A 25,918-nucleotide genomic window follows, 5' to 3' on the forward strand; every position below is an offset into this window, starting at 1 on the left:
ACCTTCAGCCGTTTCCTCAACTTCCTCAACTTCTCCCTTCCTTTCAGCAGCTCTCATGTAATATTTTTCCTTACCTCCCTGGGCTAATAAAGGTCCACAGCTAGCAGCCTGATGCTGTCTCCCCCTCTTTATATGGCCTAGGTGCCTTCCCTCAGGGGCGGCTCTAGGTATTTTGCCGCCCCAAGCATGGCAGGCAGGCTGCCTTTGGCAGCTTGCCTGCGGGAGGTCCCAAGTCCCAAGGATTCGGCGGCAGCCTGTGGGAGGTCCGCAAAACCGCGGGACCAGCGGACCCTCTGCAGTCATGCCGCCGAAGGCAACCTGCCTGCTGCCCTCATGGCAACCAGCAGAGTGCCACCCGTGGCTTGCCGCCCCAGACATGCGCTTGGCGTGCTGGTGCCTGGAGCTGCCCCTGCCTTCACTTAAGCTCTGTTGGGCAGCAGGTAATTAGTCACAGGTGCACTGGTCCTAGCTCCCTCATAAAGGAGCCAGTCATCCTATAACAGTCAGATATGAGATTGTTGTTATGCTAGGCAAGCATTATTGTGGATCACGTGGTTAGCCCGGTCCATATGATACATATTGTGAATTTTATGTTTTATTGACTATCTTAAAATGAATAAAGGGGCCTTGCTCCAGAAATCTGTGTCTAAATTATAAACTAACATTAATAAATGAACTAAATAAGTGAGAAACTAATTATGCCAACTTCTTAACCACTGGAAACTAAGCAACCTTGACTACATCACATAGGATAGCTAATTTCACATGAGCAGGCTTCTCTGAAGAAAGTGAACAACAGGAACCATTTTGTTTTGTCACAAGATACAACAAGGAGAACATTGGTGATGCCTGTACAGAAGTTCACTCTTTAAACCATGCCAGAAGGAAAATGATATTAAAATGAACTGTAGACTGATGCAAAAGATACCACTCTGAAAACAGCACAAGTGGGACAAAACACACACAAAAAGTAAAATTTAAACAAGTTCTATGTTAAGACAGTAAGGAGAAAATTGCATAAACTAGAATATGTTCTCCTTGACAGGGATGCAAAATGAATGGTAAGGTACTATATGTAGGGTGACTGTATTTCCCTATGCTGAATACAGACACCTGGTAAAATTACTTGTATTCAAGGGAGTTCAATGGTAATCAAACAGAATGATGCAGTACAAACATTCAAATTAGCATCAAGTTGACTGAGCCCCAGTTAAAAAGAAATACTGCATAGTTGGATTCTTTTTATTTACCATCTTACCTTTAATGCTTTAGTTTTCACACAGGGAGAGGTGACGCAGTGACACACACACACTCCTGTACATCCAGGGGTGGCTCTAGCGTTTTTGTCGCCCCCAAGCACAGCAGTCAGGCAGCCTTTGGCGGCATGCCTGCAGGAGGTCCCCAGTCCTGCGGATTCGGTGGTGCGCCTGTAGGAGATCGCCTATCCCACGGATTTGGCGGCTTGCCTGCGGGAGGTCTGGCAGTCCTGCGCCTTCAGCGTATCTGCTGCCAAATTGCCGCCGAAGCTGCGGGACGGGCGGACCTCCCGCAGGCAAGCCGCTGAAGGCTGCCTGACTGCTGCCCTCGCAGGGACCGACAGGGAGCTTGGAGCGCTGATGCCTGGAGCCGCTGCTGTGTACACCTCTCTCACACAGAGGGCATGATCAACCAATCGACCTGATCCTCCCTGTCCAGGTCTCTCCACCCTCCATGTCTGGCTGGGCCCCCGGGACAGACCTGCTGTCATAAAGAGATAGTTAAGGGTTAATGTCTCTTTTACCTGTAAAGGGTTACAAGCAGGGAACCTGAACCACCTGACCAGAGGACCAATCAGAAGACAAGATACTTTCAAATCTCGGTGGACGGAAGTCTTTGTTTCGTGTTGTTTGTTTGTCTGTTGTTCTCTCTGGGTTCTGAGAGTAACCAGACGTACCTACAGGCTCTCTAATTTTCTATTCAAATACTAAGTACCAGTAGAAGGCGGTTTAGTCTTTTTGATTGTTTTCTTTATTTGCAAATGTGTATTTTGCTGGAAGGATTTTAATTTGTATTTGTGCTGGGGGGAAGGCTTCTCTCTAGTGTCTATAAGCTGAAAGACCCTGTAACCCTTACCATCTTAATTACAATGACAACTTTTACTTTTTCCTTTCTTTTATTAAAAACTTTTCTTTTTTTAAGACCTGGTTGATTTTTTTCCCCTTGTTGAGGCTCAAGGGAATTGAGTCTGTACTCACCAGGGAATTGGTGGGAGACAGGGAGAGAAAGAGGAGGGGGGAAGGTGCATTTCCCTTTGTTGTAAGATTCAAGGAGTTTGAATCACAGTGATCTTCCAGGGTAACCCAGGGAGGGAAAGCCTGGGAGAGGCAATGATGGGGGAAAGGGTTTACTTTTCTTGTGTTAAGAACCAGGGGGTCTGGGTCTTAGGGTCCCCAGGGAAGGTTTTGGGGGAACCAGAGTGTACCAGGCACTCCAAATCCTGGTTGGTGGCAGCACTACAGGATCTAAGCTGGTAATTAAGCTTAGAGGAATTCATGCTGGTACCCCATCTTTGGATTCTAAGGTTCAGAGTGGGGATTGATACCATGACACCTGCCTCTCCTGATAACTGGTGCCACGTCTTCCCATAGCAACATGGGGTGGGCAGGGGGCAAGGAGGGTCACATTCCCTCCCCACCCCACCGATTTCTGCCAGGGTTCACACCAGAATGTGACCAGCAGCAGCCTTTCAGCACAGTGCATGAGGGAATGGATGGGAGCTGCTTCAAGTCGTAGAGGAGGAGGGTGGTCAGGAAGGGATGGCCTGGCACATGACTTTACAGAGCTCATCTCTTCTTCTCCCCCCACCCCCCGCAGCTGGAAGCAGCCTGTTACTTCCTGTCCGCACAATATGGAAAGGAAGCTAACATCTCCAGGCTGCTGCTGGCCACCAACGTAGCCCAGCTGCCTCCTGTCCCATTCCCCACCACCACCTCCCCGCACAATTACAGCATGGGCAGGAAGGGGTTAAGCCATAGGGGTGCCTTGTGCAGCAGAGCCCAGGGAACCTGACTGCAGGGGCTTCAGTGAACCCAGCCAGAGAGGTAGCTCAATGGGTGAGGGTGCCTAGGGGACAGAGCAGCCCCACGCTTCCTGGGGGCAGGACTTAGTGCAGGGGACTGGGTGCTGAGGAGAGTGCTAAGCCCCTGCCCTGGGCAGGGCCAGCTCCACCATTTTTGCTTCCCCAAGCAAAAAAAAAAAGCCGCTTGGACTGTGCCACCCCAAGATTGAACAGAATGCTGCCCCTTAGCATGTGCTGCCCCAGGCACATGCTTCCTCCACTGGTGCCTGGAGCCTGCCCTAGCCCTGGGGTCTGCTGTGGAGCCTGCAGGTTCAGGTCATAAACAGGATGGAAATCGCTTCCCCTCCCCCACCCTCCTCCACTCCAGAGCTTAGCTGATGGGCAGAGAGGCTGCCCGGTGTCATACTGTGCGGGGATTTAGCATATGCAGGTCTCGGCTTCTCCTGGCCAGCACCCTGGGACAGAGGGTCTTGGGCTTTCCCGGGGCACTGGCTCAGATAGAGGTGGTGGGGGAAGGAAGGAGCCTGCTGGCCAGGCTGTTGGTGAGCTGAGCGCTCTGACCAGGGGCTGGCTCTTCGAACAGTGGGGATATGGAGGAGCAGCGGGTCTGGGGAGACGAAGGGGCAAAGCAGGGAGAGGACAGTGAGAGGGGAGCACGTAAAGGGCCAATGGGTGGGCAACAGAAGCGACACGCAACTGGCTGCTGCCTGGAGCCTGCCTGCACTTACCGGCCACTGCAGCTCACGCACCAGCAGTGGGAGCGCCAGCCCTATGCACTGCCTCTTCGCCCCACCACCAGCCTTGCACATCCACCCCCATCGTTGGCCACTAGACCCCCCCCACTCACCACTGTGGGGAGCACGGCTGGCGAGCAGGGATCTAGCCAGTAGCAGGACCTGCCAGTACTGATGGGAGGGAGATGGGAAAATTTGCCCATTTTAAAGAAAAAGCCAGGACACCTGAAGGAGGACTTAAGTATGAGACTTCCCTTTAAAAACAAGATGTCTGGTCACTCTAGCTGTATGACATTGGGCAGAATTGGGGCTCTTGAGGCCATATGGAGCAACAACGGAATTTTTCAAGACTGTCAGACTTACCAGAACAGTCACTGTCCATGACAAAGTAATGATGGTGTTCATATCTGCCATTGTACGTGTGCTCCAGTGAATATAAGACAACGTTTGACTTGTCAGTGCACAGATGTGATTGCTAAGACTGATCAAAGATTTCCAGTTGCCTAATGGGAATCCATTTTCAGGCCTGAAAACAGCCATCTACCAGCAGTCAAAACCACACAGGACGTAGCAAAGGTTTCCAACTTTGCCACATATTTTGCTCTGTCTTTACATTACTCACTTCTGGGAGTACATGGATGTCTGAGGAGAGGACAAAAGTGCAGATTACTGCCAAGTTGGTTAGTAATTTGCTACACTTGGATGAAATAGTCCTCTGGTACAGAGAAGTTAAGAAAACCTTGTGAGAAGTATTTATAGCTGATATCCCTCTCCATGAACATTAATTATTTTTTTATATGCTATCTCATGGCAAAAGACAAATATTTCATCCGAGCTGAGGAAATGGCCTTGGGAGCAAACAGATAAGGGCAGTTATCTAGGCTCTCCAATAAAAACAGCTGGCTCTCAAAGGATCTACATCAGTGAGGAGGGGAACAACAAAAAACCAAGACACACAGCTCAGAGTTGGACACCTTGGAGACTGACATCTGATCCACATAACAATTTGACAAGAAGGTATCTCAAAAAGTAGGGCCATAACCAGAGTTTAGAAAGATACTGTAAGAAGCAGTGGCCCTTCATGAATGGTACTTCATGAAAAGGAGCAGAGCAACAATCTGAAGACTGTGTGCTGAGAATCAGCACTCAAAAGAGCAACCTTTACAATTGCATATCTAATTTTTTCTCTGGACTTAAAATTAGTTGAAAAACAACAAGGAGCTGGTGAATCCTAATGTACTGCAATTTCATAAAAATAAAATGGGTACATCCACTACTTAACCCGCCCCAACAAATTATCTTTTTCTATAAAATATTTTCAATGGATCTATTCATAGATTCCAGCGTCCTGGCAACACCCTCCTGAAGCAGTAAATTAGAAGTTATTAAGCTTAAAATTAACTTTTAGCCAAAGTAAAAATGATTTTAAAAAGTTTCTTTTTTTAAAAGGCTCCAAAGTGTGATTCACTTACACTGGTTGCTTTAAACAACAACCGCAAGTCAAGCAAACACAATACACTGTTCTGAAGTTTTCACAAACTGTAATAGCTTTGGTTAAACTAACAAAAAAGAGTGAGCTAATACGTTTCTATAATATTTATGAAGCTGCTGACATTCTTCATTTCTGATGAACAAGCGGTAAAGCAGTAGCAGCAGCTTAGAAAAAAGTTATGGGTTATTTTGCTTTTTATTTGCTGGGCACTGAGAAAAAAGAAAAGACCTACTTAAAAATGATTAAATCCCAGGCATGTATAAATCGCACATTCTGTTAAAATAGTCTAATGTTTTTCTTGTAAAAGGATATTTTTTCTCTTTTTTCAGGGAAGTTTCTCCATGGTCAAAAGAAAGCGGCACCAAACATGGATTAGAGCTTTTCCTCTCTTCCTGACTAAATTAAAAGTAGATGTTTTGTTTGCATTTAAATGGTCCCAACAAGGAGCTGGAAACTCTTCCCGGCTACACACCTCTCCCTTGTCATCCCCTTATAGGCTCAATTCCTGCAAGGTGCTGGGCACTTTGGCACTTTAAGCACATGAGTAGACCCAGGGGTTCTCAAACTGGGGGACAGGACCCCTCAGGGAGTCGTGAGGTTATTACATAGGGGGTCACGAGCTGTCAACTGCCACCCCACATCCTGCTTTGCCTCCAGAATTTATAATAGCGTTAAAAACATTTTTATATATTTTTAAATTATAAGGGGGGGGGTCGCACTCAGAGGCTTGCTATGTGAAGGGGGTCACCAGTACAAAAGTTTGAGAACCGTTGTGTTAAAGTTAATGAAACTCCTCGCAGGCTTGCTGGTCTGGGGCCAGCACGCTGGGCACCTTGAAGACTGGAGTCCTATGTGGGCCATAAAGGAGAGGGGGAGGGAAGTAGCTCTGCAGTTCATGCCTCTCTCTGTGAGAGACCATGGAAGCCTCTCTATGTGATCACTGCATTGTGAATTCTGAAGAGCGAAAGCTGAGACAATGGCTGCTCCAGGTGGCATGTTACCCCTCCAGAGAGCCCAATCCAACAGCAACTATAATCAATAAAGGTATTTTCACTGACTACAGAGAGCACTGGATCAAGCCCTAAACTAGCTAGTGTGACCCCACAGTGGCTTTGGCAAATAGCAACATGAATCCTCAGTAATCTACTGCCCACCACCCAAAAAACAAAACAAAAAATCTCCCACCCCCAAAGAGCTGCAGTTTCCAGAGCCCCCAGTGATCAGAGATTGAAATAAAGAAAAGACAATCTGCACATTATTAGCACGTTTCACAAAATGCTAGAGTTGGAAAGGTAATCATATACTTAAGAAATACTTAAATTTATCCTACAAAACTAATTAATGAGTTTTTGTAAAGTTAGAATCAAATATAAACTTACCGTTATACACATATCCACATCTACAGTACAGATTTCGCTCTTGTAGATTTACATCAAATCTGTACTTTATCATAAAAGCCACAAAATGATGTAAGGATTTCATGTTCAGAAATGGGTAAGAATTGCCATACTGGTTCAGAAATGGCCGGTACCAGACACGTCAGAAGAAGAGGATGAAAAAATAAAAAGTAACCCAAACCCACAATGGACAATGAGGGAAGTTTCTTCTTAACTCTAGTGGGTTAGTTGTTGTCTTATTACGACAGAGCACGAGGCTGTATATCCTTCTAAATAAACTGTTCAATCTGATCTAATGTAACTGGGGGTGTTCTCATCCATATAAAAATCTAATTTTTTTTTTTAAAAACCTACTAAACCTCTGGCCTCCGTGATATCTTGTGGATTGAGCAGTTATGCATTTCCTATTACCTGTTTTAAATGAGTTGCCTTTCAGTTCCATTGACTATTCCCCTTGTTCTTGCATTATCAGAAAAAAATGAGTGGGAATGCTCAATTTGCTTTCTCTTTTCTATTTATAATTTTATATACCTCTATCATATGCATCTCCGCTCTAAACTAAACAGTCCCACGCTTTTCAGTATCTCCTTATATTGAAGTTTTTCCCATACCTCTAATCACTTGTTGTTCACCTCTGGACCCCCTCCTATTTCTGCTATCCTTTTTTTGAGATGGGGTGATCAGAACTGACACAGCATTCCAGGTAAGGACAGAAAATGTAATATAATGGCAATCCCCTTCTTGACATTTTTGTTTGCTTTTTGACCCTGGCTGCATATTGAAAAGGTTTTCATTGAACTGTGCACAAAGGGGCTAGGAAGGGAGGGATAGCTCAGTGGCTTGCGCATTGGTCTCCTAAACCCAGGGTTGTGAGTTCAATCTTTGAGGGGCCTACTTAGGGATCTAGGGCAAAAATCAGTACTTGGTCCTGCTAGTGAAGGCAGGGGGCTGGACTCAATGACCCCAGGTCCCTTCCAGTTCTAGGGGATAGGTGTATATCTCCTGTTATTATATCTACACAGCAACTAGACACCAACAGCTGCCCATGCCAGCTGACTTGGGGTCATAGTTCACTGCTGTGTAGACTTCTGGGTGCAGCTGGAGCCCAGGCTCTAGGATCCTGCAAGGTGGGAGAGTTCCAGAGTTCAAGCTCCAGCCTGAGCCCAAAAGTCTACACTTAAACTGCCACACAGCCCGAGCCCCATGACCCCAAGTCAGCTGGCACAGGCCAGCCACAGGTTTTTCTTTGCTGTGCAGACATACCCAAAGGGGTCTAGGCCTTTCTCCTGAGCAGTTAACATAATGTATGAGTAGTATGTTATTCCTTCCAGTGTGCATTACCTTGCTTTTGTCAACACTGAATTTGATCTGCCATCATTGCTGCCTATTTGTTAGCTTCATTATGCCCCTATGAAGTTTCCCAAAATATCTAATCTTGATTAACCTAAATAATTTTGTGTATTTCAAAGCTGGCCACCTTCTTGGTCATCCCCTTTTCCAGACTATTTGAGAGATATAATAAACAGTCCTCTCAGAGAATCTTGGTGCACTCCAATGTTAAACTTTACCATGTTAAACATTTACACCTACTCTTTGTTTTCTCAATCTTAGCTAGTTTTCAAACTATGATGGTACTTCTTATCTTATGACTGGTTTTCTTAGGGTGATCTTTGTCAAGGTAATTTTTTTGAAAATCCAAATAAATATCAACTAGTTATTTATCCACTATATTGCTGAAACATTCAAAGAATTCTACTAGGCTAGGGAGGCACAATTTTCCTTTACAGAAAACACGCTTGCTTAGCATATCATATTCATCTAAGTGTTGTATAATTCTATTTTTAAATTACCACTTCAGCCAATTTGCCTGGTACTATAGTAAGGTTCATTGGCCTGTATTTCACAAGATCAGGCCTCCAGTCTTCTGGCACAGTAGCTGATGTTAATGAGAGAGCATATAAAAAGCAGCTCACAGTCACTTTATTCTCAAATTCCTTCTGAGCTATTGAATAAATTCCATGTGGGTCCTTGTGACTTGTTACTCTTTAATTCATCTAGTTTATTCACCCTGAAGATCACCTGAAAGTAATGGGTAATTCCTCAACATCCTCTGTGGCAAAAACTGTAGAGAAGCTGAAGGATATTTTTTTGCATCCATGTCCTTAACCTTCTTTACAGGAGCACCATCTATTTAAAAGTCACATCTACATGATTTTTAATGAACTTTTATTACAAGTAATATCTGAGATTACTTTAACTGAGAGCCTTTAGAGCAAAAGTGTATTCTTTCTCTATTTTTTCAGTTTGTTTACTTTGTTTATTTGACAGAACTTTGTATATGATCAGTTTCACCATTTTACTCCAAAACAATTAGTCAATTTTCTGTTTCTGAGACTCTCTCACACAGCAGCAAGGGAGAGAAAACCATTTTTTTTTTTAAAAGAGGAAAATGGTTGTTCAAATCAATCAATCACAGAAACTGTCCATGGACTAATGTGGAATCCGAAACTGCTTTTAACTCATTAATTGTCCTCTTTACTCTCAGGACATATTCTTTCACAGGCTTCCCGCATCTGATAAACTAATTATTTTTATGTTTCAAGTGGATGTTCAAATTCCTTATCAGCTCTCATATTTTCAACAATCCATTCTAAATCCAAGCTTAAGATCCTTTCTGTTGGCTTTACATGGGTTGGATTTCCATTTACTGATGGATACCTGACTCAAAAAATCTCTTGCACCTTGCCATTTTCATCTCCTCCTCTCCCACCCCAGCCCCCCCATATCTGGCATGCCTGCTTCCATTTTTGTTTAAGGGGATGTGAATAATGTATAGGTATAATTTAAATGGGAATACTAACTTTTACAGGGAACTACCTCCTCTCAAGTTGTTCTTCTAATGTGGTACCAGAGGAATAAAGTAATTTTTGTCATCATCAATTAAAAACTTTTACGAAACAGGACCGTTATAAAACAATTAAACTTGCAAATGCACTAGTCTCTAGGAGGAAACCCTGGAGGAAATTCTGCTTATTAAAATTGCAATTTTAGTTTCCATTAAAAAGGAGAATAAGACAACAGAAGATGGGTTGGCAAGACAAATTATTTCTTAATGTCAGTTGAGCTTATTTCAAATGAGATACCGTATCTTTACCAGGTTGGGTTCAGCACATTTTTTGTCTCTTCAACTCATTTATCTAATTCAGTCATCTTGATTATAGCCTCATGGACCTTCATTTTCAGAAGAAGAATTTTGTAACAAACAGCCTACACAACACGCTGATTACTGAACAGTTAATTCTAATTAACTTGGCTATGGCAAGAGAATTTTGATAAAGTCCTAGAATGCAAATATATTTTGGTTATCCTGGACCAACGTCTATAAAATAAAAACTCTCAGCAAAGGCCTCCAGATGAGACATCAGACTGATAGAAATCTAATTTAAAGAAACAAATGAGAAAATTAAAATCACAAATAATTTATTCTTCCTTTAGAGTTGATGGAATACAGTTTTAAATAGCAATGAAGTACACGGCGGTGGAAAATTGGCACAGAACCTACAAGCGTTTCATTCATAATAATGCTCCTCACACGTTATCTGTTCAAACCTTGATGTGCATTTTCTACCGATCAACTTTAAGCTTAAAAAAAAAAAAAGTTCTCCCTTTAAAAACAATGGACAAATGAAAAATTTGTTTTCCGTGTTTATTTTGCTCATTCAAATACTATGTATTACAATTGCTTTCTCCCTGTTGAAATATTATGGCCAACTGTGAAAAAAATATTATTTTACTCCTGGGCTAATTTTATTTTTAAGTTATGTCCTTCATAAAGGTTGCATGTATTCTTGCACAACAGAATATCCCTTTACATATCTGAACTACAGTCGCAGGATGGTCTCAAAACCAATTTGTCTACTATGTTATTGATCAGCGTGCTGCCTTTATCTCACATGCAACACTATAAGCATCAATGCAGTTCACAATAAAATTTGGCATTTACCTCACCAGCAGGTTTATATGTGATAATCTAAAACATACCTTGCTCTCATATTAACCAGTAAGAAAAATGGATACACTCAAAAAATGCCTCATTTCTAAGGGTATTAATTCCCAGTTAAGAAAGTTTAGATAGAGGTTTACAAATTCTTCTATGCTAGTTTGTTACATACAAATTATCCAACTAAAAGTTAAAATACACGTATACAATACAGTTTGACCTGTCTTCAGTATTAGTTTTTTAATTCTTCGCATATTCAAACCAGGTAAAATTAACATTGTCATATTCTTTGTTACTGCAATTAGAAAGGGATTACGGCTTGGTTTATGTTACGCTGTGACAAAACACCTACAGTTTGAACAATTTTTCCGGGTACCAAACCATGCTGCAAAAAATTGTCAAACTACATTAGAAACCTTCTTTACAAAAATGCTTCACTCAGAAAAATTGGAAAGCTTAAAAAATTAATTCTTTGCACAAGACTATATCATACTGTTTTTGATTACCTTCCTGTTTAGGTAACTGGGATTCAATTCTTTGTACAAGAGCCTATCGGTAATGTACAGTATACTATGTCTTTAGTCACTTTTATTATACACCATTTTGAGACCAACACAATCAAGCATTTACCATGCCCCCATCCATATTAACAGCAGATTTTTGATCCTGCCCAGTGAGTAGTGTACTGTCTTGCATATTCACCACATGAAAAACATAATATACAAAATATTGCTGCTGTAAAAAGTGTACATTTCCCCCTTCCCCTTACAAAAGAATTTGTGGAAAAAATATTAAATTCCCATAACCTTCATAAACATATAAAGCTGTTCACGCCTTTCAGTCTGTAACAGTCTGTTTGATGCACAGTTCCGAACTCAGAAAATTGGTTATGTCAATGCATTTTCTGTCCAATATTGCCATCTAGAGTATGGTTGTGAAATGAGAGTTTTTGAGAGGCTACAGCCTTTTATAACGAGCCCATACAGACTGTATATTGTAAAACAGCCATTTATCCACAATATTTTTCCAAAAGCTAGATGGAATGGGAGATTCTCTTCACAGGGAGATGTCCACAGTGCTGAGGAGACAATATGGCTGCTAACAGATACTGGAATGTAAGTACTTTTTCACTGCTGATAGTTTCCATATTGCCCCTAAAAAAGATAAAATTAAAAATATGATTAGATAATGATTTTGTTTTTATATAGTAAAAGTTGAAACAAGGCAGTATCCAAAAAACTCATACCACTAAGAATCAAACACACTCGAAAACATTCATTTATTGATATACATGGTATAGTGTTTCACCTCAGAAGTTCTCTAAATTTATCTGTAAATTACACTGCTGATTAAATGTTTATGGCCTGGAGTTTAATTCTGTCTGAACAATTTTTCTTGAATTGGCATTGGTAATTAATAAAAGATTAAATAAGAGACATTAAAAATTTAAGACAGATTATGGTAAAACTGTCTCTGTAACAAAGAATATAACAGAATGGCTGAATGCTAAATTGGAATTTGAGCAGCACTGCAAGAATTCAATTACATACAAAAGCACAGAAATTCAAAGTTAAGGTATCCACTCAGCCTGTAACTCATAACTATTGTCCACATATTTTCAGAGCACCACAGAATAGACTAACACATGTAGTTCAAAACTCTGTGTGTGATCCAACGCACATCTAGGCAATCATAAAGATATAGATGGCCAACTTGTCCTATAGGAATCATAGAATCGTAGGACTGGAAGGTACCTCAAGAGGTCATCTAGTCCAGTCCCCTGCACTCATGGCAGGACTAAGTTTTATCTAGACCATTCCTGACAGGTGTTTGTCTAACCTGCTCTTAAAAATCTCCAGTGATGGAGATTCCACAACCTCCTTGGGCAATTTATTCCAGCGTGTAAGCACCTTGAGTTAGGAAGCTTTTCCTAATGTCCAATCTAAACCGCCCTTGCTGCAGTTTAAGCCCATTGCTTCTTGTCGTACCCTCAAAGGTTAAGGCAGAGGTGGGCAAATTACAGCCCGCAGGACCGTCCTGCCCGGCCCCATAGCTCCTGGCCTGGGAGGCTAGCTCCCGGCCCCTTCCCTGCTGTCCCCTCTCCCCTGCAGCCTCAGCTCACTCGCTCCGCTGCAGACGCAATGCTCTGAGCGGCAGGGCTGTGAGCTTCTGGGGCAGCGCAGCTGCAGAGCCTGGCTTGACTCAGTGGGGGACAGTCAGGAAGGAGGGAGGGTTGGATGGGGAAGCAGGGGGTAGTCAGGAGCAGGGGATCCGAGGGAAGTCAGGAGACAGGGAGAAGGCATGGTTGGATGGGGCAAAGGTCCCAGGGGGGCCGTCAGGAATGAGAGGAGGGGTTGGATGGGGCGGCAGGAGGCCGGGGGCAGTCAGGGGACAGGGAGCAGAGATGTGTGGATGGGGCAGGGGTCCCAGAAGGGCCATCAAGGAACAGGGGAGGCTGGATGGGGCAGAAATCCTGTGGGGGGGAGATAGGAGGTGGGGGCTGGGCCACGACCCCCTCCCCTAACTGCCCTCCATACAATTTACGAAAAGTTTGCCTGCCCCTGGGTTAAGGAGAACACTTTTTCTCCCTCCTCTTTGTAACAACCTTTTATATACTTGAAAACTGTTATCATGTCCCCTCTCAGGGCAGGTCTACACCAGAAGCGCTACATCGGCGCAGCTGCACTGATGCGGCTGTGTCTCTGTAGTGTGTCTGGTGAAGATACTCTATGCCAACAGGAGAGTGCTCTCCCATCAGCATAATTACTCCACCCGCATGAGAGGTTGATGCTATGTCGGCAGGAGAACATCTCCCGCAGACACAGTGCTAGAGTGGACAGCGCTTAATTCGCTGTAAATTGAGTCTCTCAGGGGGGTGTCTTTTTCATACCCCTGAACAATATAAATTACATCAACTTAAGCGGTAGTGTGGACCTGCCCTCCATCTTCTCTTCTCCAGACTAAATAAATCCAATTTTTTCAATCTTCGCTCATAGGTCATATTTTCTAGACCTTTAATCATTTTCGTTGCTCTTCTCTTGACTTTTTCCAATTTGACCACATCTTTCCTGCAATGTGGTACCCAGAACTGGGCACAATACTCCAGTTGAGGCCTAATCAGCATGGAGTAGAGTGGAAGAATTACTTCTCGTGTCTTGCTTACAAAAGTCCTGCTAATACATCCTTAATCCACAGATTTGATGCATATGATGCATGGAAATACTGGCTTCATTACTTTCCTCCAATTCCTCTGATGGAGGAGATCTTTTGTGAACGGCAAAGGTTGGAGCAGAGACATCAGTAATGCTTCTCATGATCATTCACAAGCTCTCTGCATGTATACCATGGCGTTCAGGATTTGCAGAAAACGAGAGGGCATGTTTGGGAATGACCACTCTAACCAGCATTGTCACCCCTCAATCCCACCAAGGTAATGCAGCATAAAACACTTCTGATAATGCCACATTATACACATTAGCACAGTTCCTAAGGTAGTAGTGCTACTGTGGAGAACAGGGGAAGCCTTCCACAAATGGATTCCCATTGGGACTCGGATTATCAAGAAACTGGAGGACGAGAACCTTTGCAGAGGGAGGGAAGTTATCCCTGGCCCACACCAAAATGATCTGTAGGAAATTCAACAAATTAAAAAAAATTTTCCCCTCTGTTCCCCCTCCCTCTCTCTAAGCATTTTTCTATGCCTACTTCTTGCATTTGGAACTATGGCCCTTTGTACACTAAATTATTTTTGAAGACTTGGGGCTAAAAGGTAGTTGCACTTCTCAGGTTACCGAGTTTAACAAGGTTTTGTTGCATTCCCTGCCCTTTTTAACATATTTGTGCACAGAGAGAAATCTGTTCTCCCTGAAGGTACTCTAACCACTGTTACTCATGGGAAATATGTTTTTCTTGTTCAAAGTCTAAATAGTTGCTTATGGACAAATTATTAAGATTTTATTGTTAAAAAACACCTATCTGCGTAGTAATATTATTCAGTCATAACGTCCAGCTTCCTTATGCCCAGGAGAGTAAAGGTGTCTATTTTAATAAAGTTTACAATATAACATTCAGAGAGATATTAGGCAACATTTTCTGTTTTGTAGCTTGTAACACACAAATAGTAACTAGGCATATGTACAAGGAACAGAGAGGAAGAAATCAATTCTCCCTTCTCCATGGCCATTAAGCAGCTGCTGAGCCACTCTGGTCCAATGGCTGGAATAGCCTCTACAGGCTCTTACTCAGCTTCCTGGGGATCCTCTGCCTCCCCCTGTACACTGTCATGCAGGAAACCAGTACAAACTGAGCCTTCCAGTCTGCATGGGTCCCTCCCAACATCTATCCCAACACCTATACAGCATAATCACACTGCTTTGGGAGGCAAGGTGCCCTTTGCAGATGCCAAGGATGGGGGCTGGATTTGCCCCTAAGGGAATGCTTTTTAAACAAAAAAAAAGCATTCAGCCATGTTCAATACAGAGCAATAGTAAAATGTGATCCTGCAAGAGGCTTAGTACCCTCAACTTCCACTGAAGTCACTCTCATCACTAGGCTAAAATGGTTCACATTAATTTTGATACAATAGTGAGCTGTTTATAACACAAGAGCTTTGCAAAGTTTAGTATAGTCTGGCCAAATCAGAGAAGAGTGATATAGACTAATCAACTCTCCTAGCTGTATGTGAATAATTCCAATGGAAATAAAAGCTATGAGAGTTACATATTCCATCCAGGGGACACAATTCCCCAAAATTCATTAATAAAACAGTAAAATGAACACACAAGAATTAGTACATTTTACTAAACAAAGTTGTACCTGGTCATATCCATAAGGCCTCTGTTGTGGTGGCTGTGGTGGTCCAGGCTGTGTGGGCCTGTATGCTGCATACTGCTGGCCTTGCCCTTGTGGATAGTTAGGATACTGAGGTCCTGGACCACTCTGTGAAGGACCTACAAATCATTAAAACAAATCAAGAAAGGGGAGAAGTGAAGAACAGAATTGTAAATGGGGCTCCATGCCTGCAGACGCTGCAGGTAAACAAAATGACTATGTATTAGATATTCAATTCACTGATTCCATAGAGTGTAAAATCATCAAATTTTGGTGTAGACCTGTTTGTAAGCTGACCCCCGCTCTTTGATGCGTCACTTTTTTTACCAAAAATATTCGGCTTATGAACGAGTATATACAGCATTTAACAAGCTTAAATTAGGTCACCACATACATCAGGCAAATACAGAGAGTTACGTTATTTGGTGCCCGCCACTGGATCCCCTGAAGACCAGAAGGAGCCATAAAGTTCTACAACTGATGAACAGGTGCTTGCTCTTACACAAACAGGCAGATCTGTTTCTGGGGCGAAATGTGACTTGCGTAGACAGTAACTTGATTCAGTGCTGACAAGTGCACATTTTATCTAATCCCATTGATCACTGAGCAGCTATCAGATGGTAACAAATTTGGTAATTCTGGATCTGTGAGAGGTTCAAAGTGATTATCTTGAGGATAAAATCTTCATATTCCATTACCATTCTCCTCAGGCATCAAATCCACCTGAACTATGCTGCTTCAGCTCTCTGTGCTTCTCCTGGAGTGGGACAGATACCTGAAGATTCATAATAATTACTGGGGCGCTGATTGCAAATAATTGATTTTTTGCAAATTAATGAGTAAGCAGATAAATATTAAGTAAAGCAGGATACTACATCCCAAAATGTACTTTGTTCATCTCACAAATGTAGTTCAGTTTTATTTATGATAATTCTTTATGGTTTACTAGTAAACGTTCATAAGAGATTTTGTAAAAAAAGAGTTAAATATATTAATTTAAGACTTCATTATCTGCTTAAGAAACTGTACTTGAAAAGTGAGCTAGTTTGGGTGGGCAAATCATGGTGTGTGTGGATAAGGAGTTCTATTGTATTTGTTTCACCTGTTTCTTCTAATGTTTTTATTCTAAACCCCAGGTTTTGAAAAATGAATATATGGAAAAAATGAGTCAAATTTGTCAAATTTTATTTATTTACTTTTTTAATGCTTTGGGTACACATACAAATATTTCAAAACTGTAACACTCCAGTCCCAACTTCAAAAACAAACTCTCCCAAATCTAACTAGATCCTTTACAAAGCACTACCACTAACACAGCTAGGTCAGATGTGAAACTAGTATTTTCATGCACAATCATGATTGCATACACAATCTCACATACAAATTATGGAACTGGTTTTCACTGTCTCTTTTTGAGAGGATGTTTATTTTAAGATGAATGTGTAAGTATTTTTACAGTATGACAGCAAAGACAATTTAAAATGTATACTATGCTCTGTTCTGATTCAAAATCTTCAGAAAAAAACCACATCCACTCTGTGCTCATTGTTATGGAGCACGTCCTTGAATCCAAGGGGTTAACGTCCCTAATAATAATAATGTGGTTTCCCAATGCTACAATACATTAGTGTGGGGAAATTCTCAATACTAGCACAACATTATCTCTTAAGATTACAACTGTGCAAGTATTTTTTGTTACAGTAGTGGTACAAATATCATCAGAGAAAGTAAGAACTTAATGATCCAAGCTCGATCCCAATAAATAAACGTTAGGTGAGAGTCTATGCTGAGTCTCTAAGAGGTGAGAGTCTATGCTGAGTTTCTAAGAGGTGCAACACAGAACTGGAAGCTCAGCAGTACAGGGAGTTAAGATGGCTTCATGGTGTTAAGATGGCTATCTTTGCGCTCTCCTGATCCTAGGGTCCTGTATGGACTGGAAAGGCCCCCAGTATAACTTAGCTCTGGGACCAGCCTAAGTTACATATACCGCTCCTATGCGCCTCAACATAGTCTAGAATCTCTGCAGTGCTATATTCTGCCTCAACATCCCCCTCCTGGCCCCAGCTCCACCCCCTCAGGAACCTGTATTCTGCAGAGTCTGTGCTGGGGGACTTCTCCCCCAGCTGAATACAGGGATTTTAGGGCCCTGTTATATTGGTCCAGCCATTTCACCCATCATAAAGAGGCTGAAGAAGAGATGAGGATCTCACCCATAGTCTTCCTTGTGAGAACTAGCTTGTTGTCAGCTACTTACCATAACCCTGCTGTTGTCCTGGATAACCTTGCTGGCCTGTGTACTGCTGCTGTTGTGGAGGGTAACCCTGCTGCTGAGGAGGTCCTTGATATGCGTCTTGCTGCTGACCATACTGAGAGTTTCCTGCAAAATGGTTGCAAGAAAAAAAAACAATTAAAAATGTTTACTACACTTCTGTTTTTCTCTAAGATGGACAGCCAACAACACATGAACAAAATGAAAATGCAATCTTGAATTCAAAAACTTAATAAAACAAAGAAAACTCAAACCAAACAGAAGGAATTCGGCCAAACAAACTGCAGTTAAAGCCAAGTTTGCAAGGTTGAACTGCAGCTTTTTCAGCATCTCTGCCAAACAAGCAGTACATTTACTGGAACATCAGTCATAGGATCATGACTATGCTAAATAAAATAAAAAAAGACAAAATTAAAGACATCTACGAGAGCACAGACTAGCTACACAAGATCAGCAAGCTGTTTCCTAATGGCACTATATTTATATATACACATATATATATATATATATATATACACACACACACAAAAATATATATATATATACACACAAATGAACCAATGGATTTATGTTTAAATAAAAAATTTCCATTGGAAAAAAAAAGTTCTCTAACAGTGTTTTAGTCATTTTACTGTTGTTAGAAATGGCAAATTATGGTTATATATTTTAGATGTTTGCAAGAAATTATTTTGAATGCTTCAAGTTCCCTGCAATTTTCAAGACAGCCAGCAACTAGTATTCTACAAGAGCTTTGCATGGGCATAAATTGTTTTGTGCAAGAATTTTCGTTCCCATAGGAGGTGGGGGAGGGAAGGGAATGTATGTGCGTATGTGTGTGAAGGTATATAGATACCTCCTTCGTAGTAATGTTGTGAGGAATCCTCATAAGGCCTATCGTAGCCTTGTTCAGGATACGACGGTTGCTGATAACCGTAATCATTATGACCTACATCAATTCGACAAGAGACAGGAAGAAACGTTAATGGCCTCTGAGTGAAAACCCTAAAAATATTTCATCTTTCAGAAAAATCAAAAAAAAAGTCAACTGGAAATACATAAAAAAGATTTTTCAATTTTATTAGCCAAAGATTTACCAATATGATTTCCTTTCATGTTGAATTAACATGTGACAGGGAACAAAAGCTTAATGCATTCGTTTTAGCAATATCACAGCAAGGGATGGTCTTAACCTTCTGATAATCTTTGTTGGTGGGAAAAAGTACTTTATCTTTTATTTTTAAAAAATGAAAGCATTTAGGCCTTTCACATGTAAATAACCTGAATTAAATTAGAATGAACAAAGGAAGCAATTATCATACTTTGTCTAACACCTGTTCGGCTGATCTCCAATTCAAAAGCATATGCTAAAAGCAGTGTGAAATATAACAAAGCTCAATGAAGTTATGAATCACATATTTTTGTAGTAAATTTTGCTCTGAAGTGTCAAAGGAAAAACTTCTCAAGGCTGATTTTTTTTTCCCCCCACAAACACCATTCCTAACAATCTTAAGAAGACATTTTCCCTGGAGAATCTCATTCATCAGCACAATCATTAAAAAAGAAGCTTCAGTTTCAGAGGCTATGGGCCCCTCTGGTTTAGAAACCAAAACATGAGAAAAATAGCCTACCTGTTTGTTGTTTTAAGACTCAATATATTTCTCCTGCAGATTACTAAAATGTACTACATCATAGTGCCCTCTTGTGAAACTCAAGTCATGAGAACAAGCTTTCATTTTGTTAAAATTTTAGCACAAATTTTATGAAAGTGCCTAAATAAGGCAGAGAGCAAGAAGTTCTAAAAATAAATGGTCTTTGGTACAAATGAAGAACTAGACCCAAACTTCTTAAAAACTTACTCTGATGCTCCTACATTATTATTAGTTCACATTTTATAGATTATTATTTTAACATATCCACTGCTGTTTAACAATAATACTTGCCGAAGTTAACAGAATATGGTGGATCTTTGTAAATTCATCTATACTGTCATATAATTTTAACTGATAATGTTCAACTGTATGCATTAAATGCATGAATTACCTTTAACTATTTGAAAGTTATGAAAGTCATACAGCTAACTCTTTTTTGTACAGAGTAAATGAGGTCATGTGTATAACACAATATAAGTTTCAGAATTAAGACTGTATGTTATGATTTAACATAGATTGTGAAATATCTTTGAATGTACACAAATGAAAATCAGATGCCTACACCTATTTATAACAGCTTTAAGCCTGGCTAAAATATTGATTTAAAAAAATTAAAACTTTAAATTCAAAAAATAATTCATTTCAATAAGTATTTACAAATTTTGCTCTGAAATGTTGATAGGATTTGAGGGTTATTGAGCTACGAATGTTTTTTAAATTGTTACTATTACCATGTTCCTTGGACTTCCCAAAACACATCATTAAGTGGCAAGCAGGCTATCACAATAGCTATGAGTCAGCCAGTATTTTTCCACAAATACAGTTTGTTCACCTAACCTCTCCCTCAGCAAAACCAAAACAAATTCAAAAAGGAACCCCATCTTCTAATTTATAGTATAATCCCGATTCCCCTTGTTCAAATACACTATATACAGATCTCTTACTTCAAAGAGGAAGAAGGACTGATTTGTGTAATATTAATTTAGAGTCTGATCCTGAGAGCACTGAGAGAATTCCACAGGACCATGTCTTTCAACAAACAAGCTTCTCAGGACTGGGACTATCTTAGGGTATGGCTACACTAGAAATTTCAAAGCGCTGCCGCGGTAGCACTTTGAAGTGTGAGTGTGGTCGGAGCACCAGCGCTGGGAGAGAGCTCTCCAAGCGCTGCACGTAAACCACATCCCTTACGGGTGTAGCTTGCAGCACTGGGAGCCGCGCTCCCAGCGCTGCGGCACTGATTACACTGAGGCTTTACAGCGCTGTATCTTGCAGCGCTCAGGGGGGTGTTTTTTCACACCCCTAAGTGTGAAAGTTGCAGCACTGTAAAGTGCCAGTGTAGCCAAGCCCTCATGCCGTTATCAAACAGTATGTATGCTTAAGGCCCACACCACAGCAGCAACAAAACATTTGTGCAATTTGTTCTTAAAATCAAAAATAAATTATGTTATAGGATAAGAACAATCATAAAAAACCAAAACATTATGCTTATAAGCAAGTTTTTTTATTTCTGTATACTAGCTATAAAAAAATATATTACTCTGTCTCTTTCTACACATACAGTATCATAAAGCAGATGTATAACATGACTGCTTTAATTCAGATCAGATGTTCCACATACACTGAAGAACCCTCCATACTTGTAGCTAAATGAGAGGATTCTCATTATAGGATATGAAAGCCAATATGAGAATGTCAAAGTAGAAGTATTACAAATGATGTACTTTGAGCAAGTTGTAAAATTAGTTCTCTTTAGCATCTTAAATTATAGTAACAATTCTGAATTTAGAAGCTTTTATAAATACAAGATCTGTTATGGTGATCAATTACTAACTATTTTCACCCCATTCTATAGTTTTTGAGTAGCTCTCTACATTGATATTGGGCAGGTATAGAAAATGGGAAAGTTAACATTATGAGAGATTACCATCAGGGTAATATTGCTGGTTCATGCCTTCTGGAGGACCTTGTCCACCATGACTGTATTGGTCCCCATAATAGTCTTCCTGGCCTGAGTACTGCTGTGGTGGGCCTGAAAAACCACAACCAGTCAATACGTAAGTATCTTGTTTTCTCTGTTAACAAGCTTACTAATTTCTGGTTTTAGTATGAGAAATATTTCTCAAATGTACTCCCCACCCACCCTGTTGCATTTCAGACAACATATTTAATCTACTTGTTCAGTTGCACTAGACTCCATACAGTAGAATCTCAGAGTTACGAACACCTCATGAATGGAGGCTGTTCGTAACTCTGAAATGTTCACAACTCTGAACAAAACATTATGGTTGTTCTTTCAAACATTTACAACTGAACACTGACTTAAGATAGCTTTGAAACTTTACTATGCAGAAGAAAAATGCTGCTTTCCCTTTATTTTTTAGTAGTTTATGTTTAACACAGTACTGTACTGTACTGCCTCTGCTGCTGTCTGATTGTATACTTCCGGTTCCAAATGAGGTGTGTGGTTGACTGGTCAGTTCGTAACTCTGAGGTTCTACTGTATGTGAATCTAGCTCAGAGTTCATTTTAAGAACACATGTAAAACAGCAACAGCACTAAGCTATGCATCAAGAAAAATACAGACTATCTTTTAAAAAAGGACTGCAGTTAAGAAAAAAATTACAAGATTGTGGAATATAATTCTATTTTCTCTCACTTTCCTCTAGTGGTTGAGCAATTTTAGAACCAAATGGGTTATTTAATTATTTTCCATACATATCTTTGTGACAACAAACTGAATTCTACTTCATACAGCAGGTTCTCTGGGGTGTAAACTTTTTGGACACCCTTTTTATTCAGAAATGAGCTTGAAATAAAAGAGATATAAATCTCAAAATTCATGTCCAAACTAGTAGCTTTTCTGCTGCAAGAGCTACCTTTAAGAAGGAGGAAAAAATATGCTGGAGACAAAGAAATCTGAAATTGTGCACATAGCAATTTGGTTCAAATATGATGTAGACAAAAAACTATTTATAAAAATTTCCAAGATGGTTATTTAAACTAATCTAAGAAGTTCAATGTAGGGTCTTACCTTGCTGTGGTGGCCTATACGGAGGAATCTGTCTCTGACCCATCATGTGATTTCCTTGGTTAACTTGGCCCATCATTCCCATTGGTGGCTGCTGTCCCTGGTAATGTTGCCCACCTCCCTGTGGCATATTATATTGCTGGGAAGGAGGTGGCTGCTGGTGCATCATTGGACCTGTAGAAGAAAAACAAACAAACTATAATATCTTTTCTAAATTGTAATCTGGATTAAAATCCTTTAAAACACATAACAAATCAAATCTTAAACTATTAATAACCAAATCCACACAGATACGTCAAAAGCAGTACCATCAAGCATTGCTTAATTCTGGACCTATGCAAATTGGGGTAACCAATTCAGTCACGAATTTACAGAACAGAACTTCTCCAAAAGGATGAAGATAGTTGCATGAAGGTGTTGCGGCTTTTTAAAAAAACAAAAAAATGGGTATATTGTATTTTTCATTCCTATTTTCCTCATGCTCAAAGTTAATGGAACCATTTCCACTCTATTTCCATACTGGATCAGACCAAATGTCCATCTAGCCCAGTATCTTGTCTTCCGACACTGGCCAATGCCAGATGCTTCAAAGGGAATGAATAGAACAGGGCAATCATCATGTAATCCATCACATAGTCCAGTCTCAGCATCTGGCAGTCAGAGGCTAGGGACACCCAGAGCATGGGGAGGCATCCTTGAAATTCATGGACCTACCCTTCATGAACTTATTTAATTCTTTTTTTAGTCCAGTTATAGCTCTAGCATTCATAACACTCTTTGGCAACGAGTTCCACAGGTTGACTGTGCATTGTGTGAAATACTTCCTTTTGTTTGTTTTAAACTTGCTGTCTATTAATTCCATTGGGTGACCTCTGGTTCTTGTGTTAAGTGAAGAGGTAAATACACTTCCTTATTCACTTTCTCCACACCATTCGTGATTTTATAAAACTGTAACTGCAGAGGTCACTTTGCTCCTACAACAATACTCTCAGATTAAAACTACACTGCAGTTAAGGTGGAATTACACATCAGTTATTATGGTAATTTTTTTAAATGTATGTTACTTAGATTAAAAGCTGTCTAGAGCCAAGACAGTATTTTGGTTACATGTCTAGCACAATGGGGTTCTAGTTCACAACTGGGCCAAAAAGGCACTACCACAATACAAATAAATAAAAATAATTTTAATTATCCTAAAACAAAGCATTATAAACTGAGGAAATTCAGAGTCAAGGCTAAATTTGTAATAGCATTCAAACTTAACTTTGCCCTGTACTGACAATAACCATATGATTACGGTTACAGATTAGATTCAACTACTTTTTAAAGAAATATTAGAATCCCTTCTCCCTTCATGGTGTCATCACCGGGAGGTTAAGGTACCAGATTTCACTAAATCTTAACAAAATGTAAAATGTGAAGAGTCTACGTTATTCCACTATTAAGAGCATTAGGGCAAGAAAAGTCTAGCAAGGTGGTAAATTGTTTGTATGTCTGTTTCTTTTTCTTTTCTAAATCCTGACCTGTATTGAAATCCTTTAAAACAGTGCAACAAATCAAAACTTACACTATTACAAACCAATTTTTTCTCTCTTTTTTTTTTAAATGGGCAGGCGCTAAACTAGGAACAAATAGTATCATAGCAGAAATTTAATGGCGGAAAACTAGCTAAAAGCAGCCAATTTTAAGGATGGACTTATAAGAGGAGTATTACATGGTAACATTCAGGAAAGTTAAATCAAATGAACTGAAGATGTGATTGTACAGTGCATTAAACCCTTGTATGCATGCTCTCATTCAGAAGTGGCCAGACTTCAGTTTAGTTTAAACAAATTGTAATTAAATAAATTAAGAGCACTAGTAAGAGGGAGGCTATTCTAAGTGAGTTAGTGGGGGAGGTAACCAAAAAGTTTTCAACAAGAGGAGGCAAAAAAGCAGCATTATGGAGAAAACAGAGATATTCAGCATTTTCTTTTGAAGATAAATATAGATCATTAATTAAGATCACGGAATTCAAAATCCTACTTCTGTTCTCTAGTATGACAATTTCTATGTTCCAATTTTAAAGTACTGAATAAAAGCATTAAAATGAAGATGCTGAAATTATTTTCACTTAACTGAAACTGTATTTCATATTCTGGATTTTCTGAACAATTGGACAATTCAGACCATTACATTTCACTACAGCTCTGTCTGAACGTACTGAGAACAAGAACACAGTCTTGAAGAAACAAAAACTAGTTGCCATAATATTCCTAGATCTCAGGAAAGCTTGTTAATTAACAATATTAATATTAGTCACAATATAATGTGATAAAATGTGTTGGCTCCCCATGGTGCAATGTAGAGGTTTTCTATTTGCTTTTTTAATTAGAACTTCATTAATGCTTTGTAGAGCCACAATGAGAATCCACTACTCTGCATCAGCCTAACCGTCTATAATATTAATAACAGAGCACTTGGCTTCTTTCCAGTTTAGTCCAAGTCGCCTTTATGAGAATGGCACCAAGATGGTGAGCCATGAGTTCTATCAGTTTTCAGAATGGAACCATTTCATGCAGCGGGTTGGGGAGGTGTAGTTTTTTTGTTTGTTTTTTAAAGGGGTTGGAGGGTGGGGTCCAGTAGTGGTTTTTTGTTTGTTTTTCAGTTACAGTTTTATGCCATATTTAGTTTCACACTTAGTCAGAATACAAAACTGAATAAGACTATAACAAAAAAACAACCTCCACTCCACAAAAAAACCAAACTAAAATATTAGATGACAGGACTCCCATTTTGATGGGGTTTTCTTGCTATTGTTATTAATGATTTATTTACAGCTCATCAGCTCTAGAATATATTCCAATGACTGTGAATTGTTCATTTTGAAAGAGAAGCCTAGAATGGGGATGTCTGTAAGGACTATTGCTGACAGAGGTACAAGCTTGAGTTCCTTTAGTATGTTATACTTTAATTCTCAAAGACAGGAAGACTTAAGAATTTTTGAAGGAATAGTTAAAGACGCAGTCAACACCCAATGCTGCAATGGTTTCATCTATAGTTGCAGATAAGAGGTTACTTCACGGAAGAGGCCACAAGATTCCTTAGGGTGAAGAAAATCACGCTGATCTTTGTGGGCTCTCTTTCATATAGCAATCATAAGAATATTAGGGTTGGAAGAGACCTCAGAAGGTCATCTAGTCCAACCCCCTGCTCAAAGCAGGACTGATCCCCACACAGATTTTTACCCCAGTTCCCTAAATGGCCCCCTCAAGGATTGAGCTACACAACCCTGGGTTTAGCAGGCCAATGCTCAAACCACTGAGCTATCCCTCCTCCCACCTATAAGTGTTCCCTGATGCAAGAGGAATACTTGCATGCATGTTGTCTCCATGACCAGATATTTGGTGCTAAAGAGAGGCTGAAGGAAAATAATTTAAATTGGTAGAATTGTGTGTCTCATGGAAGAGCACAGATAA

The 25,918-nt window shown here is 40.3% G+C and overlaps 1 protein-coding gene across 5 annotated transcripts in view; it reads right to left on the minus strand.

The window, feature by feature from the left end:
• Nucleotides 1-10,144: 10,144 nt before the first annotated feature.
• SS18 (SS18 subunit of BAF chromatin remodeling complex) overlaps nt 10,145-25,918 on the minus strand; it is a 63,084-nt gene continuing 47,310 nt past the window's right edge. For 3 of the 5 annotated variants that reach the window (XM_050942011.1, XM_050942015.1, XM_050942012.1), the window contains 6 exons: nt 22,464-22,634; nt 21,357-21,461; nt 18,634-18,726; nt 17,766-17,888; nt 15,497-15,630; nt 10,145-11,835 (listed from right to left, as the gene is read on the minus strand). In XM_050942011.1, the coding sequence (XP_050797968.1) occupies nt 11,809-11,835; nt 15,497-15,630; nt 17,766-17,888; nt 18,634-18,726; nt 21,357-21,461; nt 22,464-22,634 (653 nt within the window). In that variant the 3' untranslated portion in view covers nt 10,145-11,808. The remainder of the gene's footprint in view (nt 11,836-15,496; nt 15,631-17,765; nt 17,889-18,633; nt 18,727-21,356; nt 21,462-22,463; nt 22,635-25,918) is intronic. The other 2 variants (XM_050942013.1, XM_050942014.1) reach the window with 2 other exon arrangements.

The sequence above is a fragment of the Gopherus flavomarginatus genome, chromosome 2, assembly GCF_025201925.1.
Source record: "Gopherus flavomarginatus isolate rGopFla2 chromosome 2, rGopFla2.mat.asm, whole genome shotgun sequence".
Classification (NCBI taxonomy): Eukaryota; Metazoa; Chordata; order Testudines; family Testudinidae; genus Gopherus; species Gopherus flavomarginatus.